The 18,842-nt window shown below is 40.4% G+C and overlaps 2 protein-coding genes across 4 annotated transcripts in view; one reads left to right on the top strand and one right to left on the bottom strand.

The window, feature by feature from the left end:
* Positions 1-18,842, bottom strand: part of MFSD6 (major facilitator superfamily domain containing 6) — a 74,069-nt gene that overhangs the window by 18,406 nt on the left and 36,821 nt on the right. The window lies entirely within an intron of this gene.
* On the top strand, positions 1,263-1,735 carry LOC128590151 (40S ribosomal protein S16-like). Its single transcript, XM_053597357.1, has one exon. The coding sequence runs from the start codon at positions 1,290-1,292 to the stop codon at positions 1,725-1,727; it is 438 nt and encodes a 145-aa protein (XP_053453332.1). The 5' UTR covers positions 1,263-1,289; the 3' UTR covers positions 1,728-1,735.

The raw sequence follows: 18,842 nt of genomic DNA, 5'->3' as shown, positions 1-18,842 counted from the left end.
TTTCATAAGGAGATTCTCAAGGTCGTAGAAAACTATCATCATGATCACTAGAAACTATTTGGAAATCAAATACTTTGTTTATCAGTTCAATCGGTACACATTCATTATTATTATTTTTAAATCCATGGTATCATATATGCTTACAAAAACTGATATATATCAATCTCTTACTTCCTGTCACCTCCAACCATTAGCACCATCAAAAATATTAGTAAAAACAAAATAAACAAAAGCTTGAAGTACTGCACCCAAGTATAAGGTTATGATCGCTCATATTCTGAACTGGATGGGCTGGTTTGGAAGCAAATAGTACCTACATCTCTGCACAAACCACAGCCTAATGGTAGAGAATTAGCTTCCTCAGTTTTTTCCATTTACTGTGAATTTTACTACGCTTAGTGCTTTTCTTGTTTTCTGGATCCAAGTGGATGAAAAGTAGAAGGTAGAAATAAACCAATATGACCAGCAGTGGTATTTTCCTAATCTTGCTCAACTAAATTTTTATATTGGAATCATTCCTATAAACACTGTTCCCTTTTTTCCAACATTGAATCAAGGAAAGTAAATGCTCTCAAGCACCTAGCTGCCATTAATCTCAAAACATGGAACAGAAGGTTGGGGAAAGACAAAATTAAGAAAAAAAGAAAGAAAAAAAAAAGAGGAAGGGTTTAGGGGGTGGGAATGTAATAGAAAATGGATATTAGAAGGGAAATTTAGAAGATCCTCAGTAAAGTGTTAAAAAGATTTGGATCATTTTGTTTCATAGATTCTATGTTCTTTGTACTTGTGTGTTTTGAGGAAAAAGTATGTGTTTAATCATCTTTGGTACAGATTCATCAATTTCCCACTGCTAGGGGGAAAAAAACACAGGAAAATAAAATCCAAAATATACTACACACACAAGTTACACAAATCTATGCCTCCTTTTTTTTAAGACAGAGTCTCACTATGTCATCCCAGCTCACAGCAACCTCTAATTCTTGGGTTTCAGCGATTCATTTGCCTCAGACTCCTAAGTAGCTGGGACTACAGGTGCCCACGACAACGCCTGGCTATTTTTTGTTGTGGTTGTCATTGTTTAGCAGGCCTGGGTAGGGTTCAAACCTGCCAGCCCTGGTGTATGTGGCCAGCGCCTTAACCAATGAGCTACAGGCATCGAGCCTATGCCTCCTTTTTAAGCTCTAAACCAGCTCTGTGATGACCTCTACTTAACCTAAGTTGGGGGTCAAGAAACATTTTCTATAAAAGGCCATACAGGCGGTGAGGACGTTCACTCTAGGCCCGTAGCCATGCCGTCCAAGGGCCCGTTGCAGTCCATGCAGGTCTTCGGACGCAAGAAAACTGCCACAGCCGTGGCGCACTACAAACGAGGTAATGGCCTCATCAAGGTGAACGGGCGGCCCCTGGAGATGATCGAGCCCCGCACACTGCAGTACAAGCTACTGGAACCTGTTCTGCTTCTGGGCAAGGAGAGGTTTGCTGGTGTAGACATTCGTGTCCGTGTGAAAGGTGGTGGTCATGTGGCCCAAATATATGCTATCCGTCAGTCCATCTCCAAAGCCCTGGTGGCCTATTACCAGAAATATGTGGACGAGGCTTCCAAGGAGATTAAAGACATCCTCATCCAATATGACCGGACTCTGCTTGTAGCTGACCCCCGTCACTGTGAATCCAAAAAGTTTGGAGGCCCTGGTGCCCGAGCTCGCTACCAGAAATCTTACCGATAAAACCATCATGTGGGTTGGGGATCACCTGTACAATAAACAATGGTTGTAGGATTTAAAAAAAAAAAAAAAAAAAAGGCCATACAATTCACACTTTATGGGCAACATGCTCTTTATTACAACTACTCAACTCTGTTGCTGTAGCAGGAAAGCAGACATAGAAAATACATAAATGAGAAAGTCTACAGGCCAATAAAATTTGAATTATGAAAACTGAAATTTAAATTTCATATAATTTTCATGTGTCACAAAATATTATTCTCATAATTTAAAAAAACTATTTAAAAATCAGAAAACTATTCTTAGTTTATGGGTTACACGAAAACAGGCACCAAGCCAGATTTGGTCAATTGGCCATAGCTTGCCATCCCCTGGCCGTGCTTATTAATTCCTAACTTTGGATGTACATCAGATTGACTCTGGCAACTGTTTAAAACTACAGATGTTAAGACTCATACCCATCTCAATAAAGGTCTCTATGGTTGAAACCCAGGCATTTTGAAAGCTATTCACATTGTTCCAACACTGAGTTAGGGTACAAAACTACTGATCTACAGCTCATTCCAAGCTGTCCCCTGTAATAATGTCCTACAATCCCATAACAAAATTTGGTAATCTATCTTCCTAGAGTTCATATTACCTATTCTAAAGCTTTGAGTCCACCTCTGAGTCAGTGCTGCCAAGACAACCGTAATTCAATCCAGGCCATAGTCCAAAGCTGTGGCCTAAAGTAACCCAGAGTCAATCAACCCAGTTTAAGTGGTAGATTGTGCGACAGCTTCAGCCCTCTACTGAGGATCCTAAATCTCAGGTTGCCACCAAGTAGCTGAATGGCTATGAATCTGATATATCTTTCACTTCTTTCCCACATTTCTAATGTCACAATCAACAGGTGTCCTAAGAAATAAAAAGAAAAATAAGTGATATTCGGGGAAAGGTTACTTACCTCTCTGAGCCTCAGTTTCTTCATCTATCAAGCAGGGATAATGACATCTATGCTGCAGACTTGCTGTGATAATTAGAGCACAATGACTTGCCCAAAATAAACACTCAGTAAATGGTAAATAATGGTTTATTATTATCTTAAAGAAAAGTATCCAAGTACTCTTTTGTTTTCTGATACAACTTTTACTCCAGAATTCCTAAAGAGAGAGGAGCACCAGTATTCTCTCTGCACTGACCATCTGGGGCAGACAGTCACTTCCAGAAATCAGCAAGGGTAAAATTATGAACAGAAAGGAAGGCAGCCTTCAGATCTATGAAAAGGCAAAGAAGCAGACATATTTATTAAATAGTCACTGAAAAGTATTTCAGCAACCTGAGAATCTCTTCAGTATCTGCATGGAATATATAAATTACCGTATTATTCACTGTTACGGACTGAATTGTGTGTCCCTTCTAACCCTTCCAATGTCATGTGTTGGAGTCCTAATTCCTAACTCCTAGTTTCTCAGAATATTACTGTATTTGGAAATAGGGCCTTAGAAGAGATAATTAAGGTAAAATGAAATCACATGGGTAGGTCCTAGTCCACTATGACCGGTGTCTGTGTTAAGAAGAGATCAGGACACAGACACAGGGAAAGACCTGGTGAAAACACTGGGAGAAGATCAAAGCCAAAGAGAGATGCCCTCAGAAGAAAACGGCCCTGCTGATATCTTGGTCCTGGACTTTAGCCTCTAGAACGATGAAGAAATTAATCTGTGTTTTATTAAGGCACCCAGTCTGTGGCACACTGTTAGGGTGGCCCTAGCAAACTAATACATTCACTCTCATGAAATTAAGGATTTGCTGATAAAAAGGAATTTATAATGTTTTACTATATGGTCTCCTATATAATTAAACTCTTCTTTATGTTCAATCTATATCCTGAGCACTGAGGTTTGAAAATTCAGAAGAATAGAATGAAAAATGCCTCTCAGTGACACAGAGATGCCTATTGAACACCTGTAATGATAAAGTTCAGAAACAACATTGCTTTTCTATTTCATAACAGAAAGTCAATAAGTAATAAAAGGAGAAAAGAAACGAAGGCAATTCTAGACCAGGTGGCTGATACAAGTGAAGTTATCTATAATGAGGAACACAATTGATAAGAAACAAATGATTCAGTGGAAAACACTACTCTGTGGGAAGCCCAATTATTTGGCAAACATCTTCACTCTGTATTTAAGCAAACTCTAAGAGTAAGAGAAAAAATGCTTATGGGATTTTAATTTCTTATATAATGACAATTTACAGTATTGGCAATTTAAGTTGATTAGTGGTTCTCTTATAACAAAACTGGTATTTTTTCCCAAGAGTGTTTTTCCCAAGACAAAGATACACATATAAGTCATTTTGCAATTACTAATTTTTCTAAACTTAGGCAACTATAATATCACTGAATGCCCCCTGAAAGCTATTGAAAACCCCAATGAACATGAATTTTGCTCAGTAAACATTTATTGAGATACCACTATGTACTATTCACTGCGTTGGACTTGAGGGGAGTAGAAATGAAGAGGAAATCCTACTTGTCTTCAAGGGACTTAGTCTAGCGAGGGAGACAAACACATAATGAGTTAAATATAATACATATTTAGCGAGGGAGACAAATATAATACATATAGCGAGGGAGACAAACACATAAATGAGTTAAATATAATACATATCCACAAAGTGTTGTGGGACCACAAAGGAAAGACCCTTAGCTAACTCTGGGGTTCAGGAACACCTGGGTTACACATAGCTGGACAATGAAGGGAGAAAGAGCATCGCAGGAAGAGAGGGGTCAACCACAGAATCTTAAGCGATCTGTGGCCAGAGAGGGTGACTGAAAAATACAAAGGTCAAAATCTAAGAATTCTTTGTTTTTTTTTTTTTTTTTTTTTTGTAGAGACAGAGTCTCACTTTACTGCCTTCAGTAGAATGCCATGTTGTCACAGGACTCACAGCAACCTCTAGCTCTTGGGCTTCTGCGATTCTCCTGCCTCAGCCTCCTGAGCAGCTGGGATTACAGGCGCCCGCCACAATGCCCGGCTATTTTTTGGTTGCAGTTCAGCCGGGGCTGAGATTTGAACCCGCCACCCTCGGTATATGGGGCTGGCGCCCTACTCACTGAGCCACAGGCGCCACCCAAAATCTAAGAATTCTTGAAGGGACAGTGAACTTTTCCAATCCACATTGAATCTGGAAATTATTCCAGAGACAACACAGTGTGAGCAGCAAAGATCTCAGCAGGACTATACTAGACTGCTCAGCTCTGAGTGACGAAACAGCAGCAATGCTGGAGAACTCGCACTCAGACTAATGAGTAATTGGCAGCAAGCATTTTGCAAAACCTCTAGTAGAGAAACAAAAGTTCTCAAAAAAAAAAAAAATCCTGGATAAAGATTGTTTTTAATCAATCAGAAGTGAGGTACTTTCTGATAGACTAAAAACTGTCTGAAGTTGTGGTACAAGCCCTCACGTAAAGATGCCGCCATTTCAATGCATACAAGGTTGTTGAAGGACAAGGTGGGAGATGAAATTAACAAACAACAAACCAGGATTCAGAAAGCAATATTTCAAACAAGTTATAGACCACTTGGGCGATTTCCCTCATGATATCTAGCTAGAGTTTTTACCAGTTCCTAATGAGAAAGAATTGGTTGTTACAGATATTTGGAATCTGTAGTCTGCCTCATACAGGAATCAGCTCAGGTTTTCTGATAAACAGTATATGGTCCATTTAGGCTGGGTTATGTCAGTCCCAGATCATCCTTTTATGGTCTATATAAATTTCTAAGAAAACTCCTTTGACATTGTTACAGATGTCTTTCCAGAGCAAACAGATGTCAGGCTGCTGACCAGAGTCAAAATTCTGGTGCTCAGCGTATGCACTAAATGTAAGCAGTGCTCTCCTCCCTGTAAATGAAGCTTATTTCCAGCATAATCACTGATCTGTACTGATGACCTCAGTACGATGATGTTCTACTCATGTTCTAGTCTTCTTCATCTAGAAGACAGGAAAATACAATATATATCCCAACTCTTTATAGTTTGACCTTGAAGGAATTCAATTTCAATCTAGAAAATACCTGCTTTCTCACAACTGTCCCCCTCCTCCTAGCCATCTCCCAAGGCGTAATGTTACTGTGGATGTCCTGGCAAGATTCCTCTGCCCCGTCTAGAAGAATATGGTTTTACTGTAACCCCAAGGAGATGGCCTAAGCTACTATCATGGTACACTCCTAGTGCTATGTTGGCAGCAAAAGTAGCCAGCTGGAGGGGAGGAACAATGCCTACTGAACTGACATGAACATGTGATACATGTCTGATCTATAAAACTAGGTCAACTTGAGATGGTCAGGTATGGAGGTTCTATTGTGCATGTAACATAGTGGGAGCATCTGACTCTAAACTGCTGACATAAACAAGATTCTATGCTAAAACACCTTTCCTTGTAGCATATCTGGCACAACACTCTGTCCTGCTCTCTCTCTTCAACTTACATGAATTCCAAATGGACCTACCAGGCCATCATCCCCACCTATCTACTGTCCCCACCCATCCCAACTTTGTCCCCATTTCCTGTTCTTCTTTCGGATCTCACTCAGCTCCATCTTATGTCAGGCCCATTCTTTTTAATATGTGATCACTGCATCACATTCCTCTCCTAACACTTACTTCAGCTGGAATTTCTCTATGGAGGGTGAGGACTTTCATATTATGTTGGCACAGTTTTATTTCCAGTGGCTGATATGTAACAGGGACTAAATAAATATTGGCTATCTAGAGGGAAAACGTAAATTAAATATAATGCCAAATACCAATTAACAAATACTTATTGAGCATACTCCATGCTAAGTGCTAGGGATATAGTGATGAGCAAGATATAAATATATATACTATGCACATATTACAGTTTTATGTGTGTGTATATACATGTATGTGTATTTGAGGTATCTGGTTATGGCATAGGAATAAGTGATGAGTATATGAAAGAATGAAGTGACTTATAGAAGAGGCCTAGAAATAAGAAGATTAAAAAAATAGGTGTCCAGGGCGGTGCCTGTGGCTCAAGGAGTAGGGCACCAGCCCCATATACTGGGGGTGGCAGGTTCAAGTCTAGCCCCAGTGTCCATATGTGGCAACATTTCTGACTAATGTTAATCAATCATGGTTGAAGAGAAATACTGTTATTTGTGTGGAGAAGCAATCACACAATGAATAGCTGACTACAGTTTGTTCATTTGGGACATCCTGAAGCACATGTGTTGGAACCTCAACACACGTGCATAAGCAGATAACAGGGTTCTGCTCACCACAAGCCTCCCTCTCCAGAGGAGTAAGAGCTAGTGTTATTCCCAATGCATAGATGAGGGAGTCACTAAGAGACCCTGGAACCCAACAAGCAGGTACAGCTGGCATTGACACATCTCTGTAGAACAGAGTGTAAGAACCACGCTGTATGTCAGCAGCGTCAATGAGGGAGAAACGGTATGCATTTAGCTGTGTATGTGTGTTCTGTGCAGCTACCAGTATTTCTTCTAGATACTAGGAGAAAAAGGTAAGACGGAGTCTGAGCCTCTGCTGGTCTTAAATCATTATTTTATTTATTTATTTATTTTTTAAATCATTCTTTATTTTGCTACCTTCAGATAGTTCTTCTCTAACAACTGATAAGCTAAGGTAAGAGGTCACTGTGCTGGTTCCTTGCTGGGGTCCTGCCCCAGGGACAGGGTCCTTAACGACGTGTGGAACTTGTGGTCATGACTAAAGAAAAATAAAGTTAAAAGTGGTGAGAGATAAAGTGACAGGACACGCAGAACAGAGTTTTCAAAGGTGGGAACACAGAGGACCACCACTAGCTTATGGAGTTCCAGTGAAGGACTCTGAGTGTTAGTTCCACCAAGCTTTCACTGAAGGCTGTTTTCTCATTTAGCAGAGCGGGTAAGCTGAGGAAGGGAATAAAAACATCAGCAGTGTCTCTGAGTAAACATGGTTAGTTCTTATTCTATCTATAATCATTAACTTTAAGGGTCTGGGCAGCCTTGAGAAATCTGAAACCTGAGCCTTGTGCAGGAGCAGCTTCCTCTCCGTGGTCAAGCACACAGATTCCTTAGGGGAGGTTAAACCCTCTAGTTCTCTGTGGAGCAGACGAGATGGCGTCAGGCTCCTCTGAAGAATCGGTAGAAGAATTTTCTTCTGATCTCCACCAGAATGCATTTCCCTTGATCTCTGCCCTGGCCATAATAAAAATCCCCACAAGGAGTATTTGCTTTGATTGTTGACTGGGCAGAGGACGGCCTGGTTAATGTTCATTCTCAGGCCTTGCATGCAGCTTCCTCTGTGGAAATGTTTACAGACCCAGGGGTGTTTACAAGCTGTATCCCTTACAGGCCAGGCTTCTAGTACAAGCAAGAACTGCTCAGACAAGTAATTCAGCTGCTGGTTTAAAAGTAAGCTAGCTAACTGTTTTTATTCCTCCTTGCTCTGCTATTTTTCTGTTTTTTCCCTTTTTCTGGAAGCGCCAAGAATGGGATCTTTGGTCCCCATTCTCCTTGCACTTGATAACCACTTTTCTACCTCTCCTTTTTTTTGTTGTCAGTTTTGTTTGTTTGTGTGTTTATCTGCCTACTTTTTCTTAGGTTGTGTCTATCTCTAGGTAGGAAATAAGCATGTTCAAAACAAACAGAACCTTGATTAATGTAATTCAATCATTTGCAAGACAGAATATGCTGTTGTATTGTTACATTTGCCATTCAGGTGAAAGTAAAATGTGAACACACACACAAAAGACACACACTATAATTTTGGTTAATTTTTTTCTAGGATATGGCCTCAGGTATACATACAGTACAAAAACCACAATTTCCATAGAAGAATCACTGACAGTTGGCATAGAAATTAATTTGAAAAAAGCCTTAAGATTTTTAGTTAGTCCTAAGCCAAATTTTAGGGAATTAAACAAGTTCATCAAAATGCAAACTAAAGGAATATCATCACCAAATGAAAAGGATAATAATTCTGCTGTTCTTAATTATGGTCAGACCACATGGGTACAATTAAGGGCACCACTTTTAAGAGATCACTAACAGGCTCAGTGCCCGTAACACAGTGGTTATGGCACCAGTCACATGCACTGAGGCTGGTGGGTTCAAACCCAGCCCAGGCCAGCTAGACAACAATGACAACTGCAACAAAAAAGAAAAAACAAATAGCCAGGCATTGTGGCAGGTGCCTATAGTCCCAGCTACTTGGAAGGCTGAGGCAAAAGAATCACTTAAGCCCAAGAGTTTGAGGTTTCTGTGAGTTGTGATACCAGGGTACTCTACTGAGGGCGACATAGTAAGACTGTCTCAAAAAAAAAGAAAAAAAAATCACTAATAGAAAAAGAAAGGAGCCAGAATAAGAAGAAAGAAAAATGTAGACAGGCCTGGATAAGATGTTCTGGGAGAAACCTCTCAGGGAATCAGAGAAGCAAAGTTTCAGGAGGGGCATTCAAGGATGTGAAGGCTTTTCTTCTGAAGAAAAGGTGGGCTCCCTCTCTCTAAGTTCAAAGTTAATACTGTGAGCAGACGATGATGTGACTGTGACGTGCAACCATAACATATGTGCATAAGTGGATAACAGGGTCTGTCCACCACATCGTTTGAGACCTGGTTAAAGCTAAACCTAGAGCCACTGGTTGGACTTTTCAATTACATTCTCTGCTTTGTTTAAGCCACTTTAGGTAAGGTTTTCTGCCTCTTCAATCAAAAGAGTCCCAAGTGACACAAGATCTTACCTGCCTTCCAAGGTAGCAAGCTCCACATCTCTAGCAGCACCCGAGCAAAGGCTAAGTAGCAACCATTTGCCAAGGACTGGAGGGAAGTGACTCTAAACTGAGATGAAGCCAGGCCGACATGACTGTACTAGCTTGCTAGGACTGCCGTATCAGATACCACAGAAAAGTACATAAAACAACCGGAATTTATTTTCTCACAATTCTGGGTGCAGACGTCCAAACTCAAGCTGTTGGCTGTGGTGATGTCTTCTGAGGCCTCTCTCCTTGACTTGTTGACTTGTTGACATAGCATGTCCCCAACTAGTCTTCCCTCATAATGGATTAGGATCCACCCTAACGACCTCAGATTAGCTTAATTACTTTCTTAAAGACTGTAACTCCAGATGAAGTACTGTGGCTTAGAACCTTAACATAAAAATTTTCAGGGGACACAATTCAGCCCATAAAAATGCCTTCCAAGGTGACTTACAATTTCTAACATAAAGGAAAATTGCATGGAACTCCACTGTTTTCCTCCACAGACCAGCAGCACAGTATCTGGTACCAGTGGCAGCTTCCCTAAACCTCTATAATTATTAGAGGAAGGCCGTATCCTTAGAGGAGGATTCTCAGCATTTTGTATAACCTAATCTGACTATATTTACTCATTTACCTTATCTAATGGACTGCTATTTATTTTCCCCATGGCTGATGTAAAATGAACAGCTTTTGCAAACAGTGCTAATTAATGTGATTTTACACCAGGCATCATGGTAGGGCCTATGCAGAGTGCCCTGAGTGGGGCCAGGGAACCCATGGCACAGACACACCAAGGGGGCTTTTCTTGGGAATGATCAGAACTGCCTTGGTTGTATTAGAGGAGTTTTGAAAAGAGCAAATAAGCATGTGAAGAAAAACTACAAAACACTGCATATATGGGTAAACTACCATTACATAAAATGTAAATATTTCAGCAAGAACAGCCACATCTACAAATTCTGCCTGATCCAGCACATGGAGAAGTGTCTAAGATTTGGGGTCCCAACTTCCATTCAGGTCAGTTGGCTTAAAGAAAATTCCCTATATAGATCCCAGCAATTATTAGCATAAATCACATCTCCTATTGTTGGCTGCATGGTCTGGTGTCACAGCATGGCCTGGATGAGTCTGCATGAACAGCTTTGTATACGTTTTTTACGTATCAGCAAAAACCAGTGAAAGTGTGAGTTCTGGTTGGGGGGAGGAAGGCAGACAGGGAGGGGTGAGGTCTGACATGAAAGCTGGATGACTGGGGTCAGAAATAAGAAGAGCCATAGCATGAACTCCAACCCTCTTGCTTCACAGAGACAAGGAAAGAGAGGTCCAGGGAGGCGGAATGGGGCCACCACGTTGGCTAGTCAGTGGAAAGTCACGGTCCCCACCTACATGCTACTGTCCTACTCCAAGGTCCCTACTACATGAACTCAGATCTAGACAAGGGCTCAAAAAACAAACTAACTAACCGAAAAACCATCTCTGGATTAGACCAGAAAAAACAGGGACTGGCAGTCTTAGGCTGGTTATAGTTCTGGAAACAGCTGTGCATCTGGGTTACAAGGCTGGACCTATGTTTGTGTTGGATTTAGAAGACAGTTGACATTTAAACTCTGATGAACCACTGGGAAGATTAGAGTAAGAAGGAAGCAGTAAAGCAAATGCCACTCAACAGCCATCCAATATCCTGGATCACAGAAAAAGAGCTTACCCAAAGGCAAAGCTTAATGTTACAAGATGAAATAGGCCAAAAGATCACGTCTGCTGAGGCAGTTACAGAAGCTGCAGGTGTCAACACTGAAGCAGGTCTAAGAACGAGCCTGGATCTCCACTTTCACCTGCAGGCCACATCAAGCAGGTGGGCTTTGAAATCAAATAATCAGAAGTTGACATCTCAGCTTGAAGGACCAGAAACTAGGGAAGGGCACCACAGACATATTCACACACATGCACAGCAAACAGGACTTTGAGGGGACAGTGATGGGAACAGGCTACACAGAGAATGGCAGAGACGGGTTGGCCAGGGTCTCCAGAGTATGAATGGCTCTGTCATGAACCCTGCTGGTCTCCAGAGCAGCCTAGGAAGTTCCCCAAGCTGTGTTCACCCACCAGGAGGTTGAAAGGAGCCCTGATCTTTTCCATTCCTTGATCCCGGTGGGCTCCACAGAACCCACTATGAAGAGTCAATCCCCCGGGGGAAACACTCGTATTTGGGCCATCTCTCTTTGCTTCTGTTGTTCTTCAGTGTTTACCAGCTGTCAAAATTAATTCAATGCCATTCCTACTTACAATGCTAAATACCTTCTCTGTGTGAAGTTCAATTTAAGTCACAGAGTGTTCACGTAAGGAAAAATGGAGTAGATAAAGCTGCAATAAACTCTTACCCTAAACCCACAACTAATAAACTTACGTGACTAGAAATTTTGCTGTTACTTTTTTTAAATGAGGAACTCTAACTGAATATATTTTGTTCAAACCACTTCTACTCCCTTTTTTGTGACATTAAGAAAGAAAGAGCATCAATTTCAATGATCTCTGAGACCACCACTCAATACAGGGCCCATACCAGGCCCACCCACCATACTAACATTTCTGTAATATGCTCCAATTTTTTGGCATTTCTTTCCACTTAGGATCTCATGTATTCCTGCCAATAATCTTGTGAAAAAAAGAAAAACAAGGGTAATTATCGATCCTGTTTGACAGATGAAGAAATCAAGGCCCCCAAGGGTTAACCATGTAGTGGGTGCGGCAGCTCCACGGGGGTCAGGCAGCCAAGCTAACCAGCAGAGTGGATGCTTAAACAACAGACATCCATTATATTTCTCATAGTTCCAGAGCCTGGAAATCTAAGACGAGGGGACTGGCATTGTTGGGTCTAGTAAGTGCTGTCCTCCTGGCTTACAGATGATGATCTTTTGGCAGTATCCTCACATGATAGAAAGAAAGAAAAGGAGAAAAAGAGAGAGCCAGCTCTGTGGTGTCTCATCTTTTTTTTTTTTTAAGGCATAGGGTCTTACTCTGTTGCCCAAGCTGAAGTACAATGGTGTGATCACTGTAACCCTAAACTCTGGGCTAAAATAATCCGCACATCTCAGCCTAGCAAGTAGCTAGGGTTACAGTACTGGCCACCATGCCTGGGTAATTTAAGATTTTCTTTTGTAAAGACAGGGTCTCTCCATGTTGCCCAGGCTAGTCTCAAACTTCTGACCTCAAGTGACTCTCCTTCCTTTGCCTCTCAAAGTCCTGGGGTTACAGGAATAAGGGTATCTCATTTTATAAGGGTACTAATCCCATCATGTGGGCCCACAGCCATGATCTCGTCTAAACACGTCGTTCCCTCCCAAAGGCCCCATCTCCAAACATCACATGGGGGTCAGGGCTTGAACATATGCTGGGAGAGGATACAATTCAGTCCATAGTAACATGCTTTTCATTTCTATTAATATCTGCATTCTCTAACACAATTAGGGATCTACCCTGGGGCTCCACGAACTCTGGCTACAGGCTCTACTCCAGGCCTGCAAGGGTTAGCTTGATCTTTACACCAACAGAGGGCATCAGGCTTTCATTAAGCCCTGTAAAATGAATATAAAAAAAACTACTACATAGAACCTCTAGAAGTTGTCCACCCATGGGACTGTAACAAACTTGTAAACATGCAGAGGTGATCAACATAAGGATCTAGGCCTACTATACTGATACTGACATGTGGTGCATGTCTTTATATGAAAATTAGGTCAACATAAGGAGGTAGTTGACTATGGAGGCTCTACTATATTTTGCAAGGTTACCATAACAAAAATATTTGTGAAAACTATAAATTGTAAACTTTATAATAAGTATTCTTATGGGTGATCTAGAAATTGTAAAATTTGTGAAAACTGGCTCAGCGTCTGTAGCTCAGCGGCTAAGGTGCTGGCCACATACACTGGGGCTGGCAGGTTCAAACCCAGCCAGGGCCTGCCAAACAATGACTACAACAACAACAACAACAACAAAAATAGCCCAGCGTTATAGCAGGTGCCTGTAGTCCCAGCTACTTGGGAGGCTGAGGCAAGAGAATCGCTTAAGCCCAACAGTTTGAGGTTGCTGTGAGCTGTGATGCCATAGTACTTTATTGAGGGTGACATAGTGTGAGACTCTGTCTCAAAAAAAGAAAAATAAAAAGAAATTATGAAAACTATACACTGTAAATTGTATAATAAGTATTTTTATGGGTGACTATCTGATTTAGCTTAATTAGTAAATTCAACACAATTTATTTCCTATAAAGATGCAAGAATCTCTATAGAATAAAGTATATTCCAGCTATTAGTTGCATTTCTGAAGCAAGATAACAAAGAACAATGCTACTCTCAGGCACGTCTGATACTTATCAGATAAGCTTTAGGGAAAAAAAAAAACACATCTAAGCCATTAAACTACTCTGGGCTTCACACTCCCTCCAGTCCTATGCTTCCTCAGTTCCAGGGAAATGCAGGCTCTAGGAGGAAGACCTTGGTCACCAGTGAATACCATCAAAAGAACGGTAGAGATACATTTATCCAGACATGTTCTCAGGTTAGGATGTCATTTTCATTCCTATCTTAGAAGCACTGAACTTGTCTCTCCCCAACAGTCCTCCTATATGGCACTGCTTTTAGAAGTAACACTGATGTTACTTCTCCTTCTTTGAGGAAGATTTCTCAACATGGATTGACCAGCTGAAGGGAAGGAGGGGGAATAGAGAGGAGGAAGAAGGTAGTTACAGGAAAAATCTCAAATCATGGGATGGAGCTAACTATTCTCTACCTGCCACTGTTTCCTAAAAGACATCTGAAACTTCATCCTTTCTTCCAAGATCTGGACTTAGTACAACTTAACAGTGAGCATCTCATAGGAACTACCCCAGTTCCAAACACAAGTTATCTTCTTCCCCCACCTAGAACCCACATTTCTCTGCCTGGGTTCTCCTCAGTGAGTGGCACCACCCCTCCCCCGGTGCCCATTCATACAACAACTCTCCTTCCTCACTCCACCTCTACCAGGTCCCACCCAAAAGAATGCTCGATGTTATTCTCTGTGCTTTATTCCCACTTCTAATGCCTTAGGCACCTAACCTAACATTTCTGTGGCACCTGACATTTTCTTTTGTGTTATCCTGTCTCCCACCCCCCACCAGAATGTGAACTCCTTGAAAAAGAGACCTCATCTGTCTTGTGCAACATTGCATCCCTAGAATAGAAACTTTTTCTTTAAAGAAATACTGAAAGAACCCAATATTTCATTTTGAATTAACTATATAAGATACATTGTCATCATAGGAAACATTAGTTTTTGCTACGCATATATGAATTAGTTTAAGCACATTGCTCTCATCCTAACAATGCTGAGGAGAGCTAATGGGAGGAATACAAGTTTCACTGGGAGTAAAGGGAATAACTTAGGGAAACAGGGTACTTCAGAGGAATGCAGACCTCACCAGGAAGAGACAGACACAAGAAGGCACCTGAAACATTTGAAAAAATTACACCAGACATTGGTCAGTCAAAGCAGAAAACAGGAAGACCAAGAGAGGCAATGGGTTTGCCTAAAGGAACAAAATACTCACCAATGTAACTCTGGGCCTATGAATCTATAGAGGGAGAACATGGGCTTTGGAGTCTGACTGGCGTAGGTTGAAATCCTAACTCTTACTGGTCAGGTGCAGTGACTCACACCTGTAGCCCTAGCACCCTAAGTGGACTGCCTGAGCTCAGGAGTTTGAGAACAGCCTGAGGAAGAGAGAGACTCTGTCTCTAAAAAAAAAATAGCCAGGTGTTATGGTGGGCACCTGCAGTCCCAGCTACTTGGGAGGCTGAGGCAAGAGGATTGCTTGAGCCCGAGAGTTTGAGGTTGCTGTGAGCTATGACATCACAGTGCTCAAGAGGGATAAAAAAGTGAGACTGTACCTCACACACACCAAAAAAAATTCTAACTCTTATTTAGGCAATTTATTTAACCACTCTAAAGTTCTCATCTCTAAAATAGACATAACAATGCCTAATGCACAAGACTGTTAAAAGGATTAAATGAGGGTATACTAAGTTTTTAGCACAGTGCCTTTATAAGTATTTTATTGTAATGAGCACTCAAATAGTAGTATAACAAAAATTACTCTTTTTACAATATTATCTCATAATTATATTTTGTTGAGGTTGGAGGTTCTTTGAAAAAAAAAAAAAAAGAAAGAAAGAAAAAAAAGAAATGGGGTTTTGTTCTGTTGCCCAGGAGTATAGTGGTGTGATCACAGCTGACTGCAGCCTTGAACTCTTGGGCGGAAATCATCCTTCCACCTCAGCCTCCCAAGCATGAGCCACTACACCTGGAACTTATTTTTATTTTTTACTTGTCAATTATTTGGCTACTGCGAAATTTGTAATTTGCTAAAAACAACAACAACAAAACTCCAAAAGACTTCTGTCTGTATTGGTAAAAAGCATCAACAAAGGTAGTATGCAAATCACCAGCTTACAAGTCAAGAAAAATGGATAATGCAACAATTTCTCTGAAACTCAGAAAATGAAGTAAAATGAATCTAAAGTAGGGCAAGATAAACGCTAATAATAAACTCTCTTCCCAAGTAATTGTAAAAAAACAAACAACAACAACAAAAAAGCAAAAATCAGTTCATGTTAGTTGTTCAAATTCAACTTCCTTTAGAAAAACATCGTCTCAGTGAAATGCTCAGGGCCTCACAGTATCCCTGCCCACATCACAGGCATTATTTTCCCCACTTTCAGGCCATTCAGATCTTCTATTCAGGCCTATGCTCCCATTTCAGTTCTTCAGAGGAAGCCTCCCAGTCTATCCAAGTTGAAACAATTGCCTCTCCGTCACTCTGGAACCTTGTATCCTGCTTTATTTTTGCCTTATGTCATTCATCATTATCGGAGGTAAAATCATCTGTTTATTTCCTAAGGACGACCCCAACAGGATGTTAGTTCCAGGAGGTCTGGCCTATCTTATTATACATTCCATCCAGCTCCACAGTCTTGAAAAGTGCCTGACACCCAGGGTATGCTTAGTAAGTTCTTGTTGAGGGAGTGAATTAGTAACAACAGTAATAAAACTGCCCATTGTTCTTAGTTGAACACCTAACTTACGTGCTATGCATTATCTCAATTAATCTTTATAACAATGCTATGAAGTTAGGTACAATTATTTCCCCCATCTTATGAATGAGGAACCTTGAGCTTAACAAAGCTACATGACTGATTTATCCAAGGTCAGACATGTAGTAAGTGTGGGCTTTGAATCTAGGTCAAATGCATGCACGTACGCACACATACACTTTTTACAGGTAAACTAACAAAAGAACAATACGAGGAAACAAGATGGCTACCACACTACCCAACAATCCTCCCAGGGCTTAGGAAGAGGACCAGAGTGAAACCTAGACAAATTTGCTTTCCTTTCCTCATTCTCCTAATGGAGCAAAATGCCCAGGCAATGGTTAGACCTTCCAAATAGGTCCATCCAGCAACACCCCATTACTGAGGACTCCTCACCATACTCGAGAGTTAACCACAATGCCCAGGAGCAGGCAAGGTCCAAAGATGGACAAACACAACTAAAAATTCATTCTTCTGTTTGAGAATGTTCAGACTTCCACCTATATGTTAACTTTTTAAGGAAAGAATATATTAGCAAGTGTCTGTAGATTATTATTTGAAGACATTTGCAGCAGAAAAAAGGCAAAGAAAAGTTGCTTAACATTTTTGCTTAACATTGAAGAAATAAGAATGGAATGCTTAACTTTCTTCAAGTTGGAAAGGCTTTGGAGACGTAAGCTATGAAGTCAGCTTCTAAGAAAATATCTTTCTTACCTGTTCTCCCAAAGTACCCAAGACTGTAATTGCAGTCTACCACATATTTCCATGGATATGTAGAAATGTAATTAGCCAAATTACTTAGCCTTTTGATTTGTACAATAAAAAGGCAGTAAATTGACATTCTACGACTCAAGATAATTAAACAGCTGGTACAAATACCCAACCTTGGACTCACTACCAGTAATAAACTTAATGATCCTTGGAACATCAGTTGGCTTTTTGGTATCTTGGTTTCTCTTTATATGTAAAGAAATATTATACTTACTACTCAAATCAGAGTTTTGGGGCACAGTTTGATATTAATTCTTGATGAGATACTATAAATTGCACCTGATCTCATTTTAAAAAGAAAAAAGTAGGACCTGAGGTAGATTTGTTATCATTCAAGTTTATGCCATTTATAAGCAATATGCATATTAGGGACAGAATCTTACTGTTTTCCTGATCCATTTGGATAAATCCATCTCTTTTTAAGACACATACAGCTATAATTACACACACACACACACACTTGGTTTTTCTACAGGAGGAGAATTATATTGACCCATTCTAAATAGACTTGGGCTTCAAGCTATTTTCCAACAGAAAACATTTTAAAAGGTAGAGAATATTCTAGCACCAAGAATGGAAAATTATTACTATTTTGCCATATTTCTTTAAAGAAAAAAACTGTTACAGACAAAATAGAGGTTCTCTTTGTCCATTTTGTTCCCTATCCAAATCTTCTTTTTTTGTCCTGTCTAGAAATCTAGGGCTAATGTGAATTTAGAATGTCGTCTTCCTCTCTAAATGTAAATGTCTTTCTATATATATAGGTATATCCATAAAACGTGATTAACTTTTAAAATTTGTTGTTAAAGTTTGCATAAATGCATTAAACTGTGTGTCATTCTGAAATTCGCTATTTTCCCACTCAACATCATGTTTTTGAAAGTTTTCCATGGTAACATTGATCCAGTTCATTTCTTTTAACTTTTGCATAAATATTCCATCTTACAACTATACCATATTGAATGTATCCATTACTCACTTGATGGCTATTCAGACTACATCTCTATTTCACTGTAAAAAAGCAAGTAAGCATCTTTGTACATGTCTTTCTCCCTCTAGACAGGTATTTACCTTAAAATGTGATTTTCAGGCTATAGAGAATGTCTAACTTGAACCTAAGCATAGACTGCTAAATTGGTCTCCACAGGGGTTGTCTAGGTAATGAATTTGTAGGAGCTGCCTTTACTACTGTCCAGTGTCCACGTGAACCACAACCTCAGCCTATTAGATGTAGCAGTCTAGGAGCAGTCTGCAACCACAAAAGCTACGGCACGTGTGGAATTAGTCTTGCTCTCTTTAACTCACTGAGTGCCTCAATCAACCCTCCACTAAAGGTGGAAGAGAAAGCAAACCAAAAGTGACACCAACAACTAAAAGCCCTGGACTCATTTACACTACCCTGCGACAGTGGCCTTTTATTCTAAACTATAAATCGCTCAGTAATAA

The sequence above is a fragment of the Nycticebus coucang genome, chromosome 7 (assembly GCF_027406575.1).
Source record: "Nycticebus coucang isolate mNycCou1 chromosome 7, mNycCou1.pri, whole genome shotgun sequence".
Classification (NCBI taxonomy): domain Eukaryota; kingdom Metazoa; phylum Chordata; class Mammalia; order Primates; family Lorisidae; genus Nycticebus; species Nycticebus coucang.
Note: the sequence above shows the minus strand (reverse complement) of the source record. Positions and strands in the feature narration are given on the sequence as shown.

Bases quoted from the DNA above. Each gene is read 5' to 3' on its own strand.
- LOC128590151 (XM_053597357.1), top strand. From the start codon at position 1,290: ATGCCGTCCAAGGGCCCGTTGCAGTCCATGCAGGTCTTCGGACGCAAG.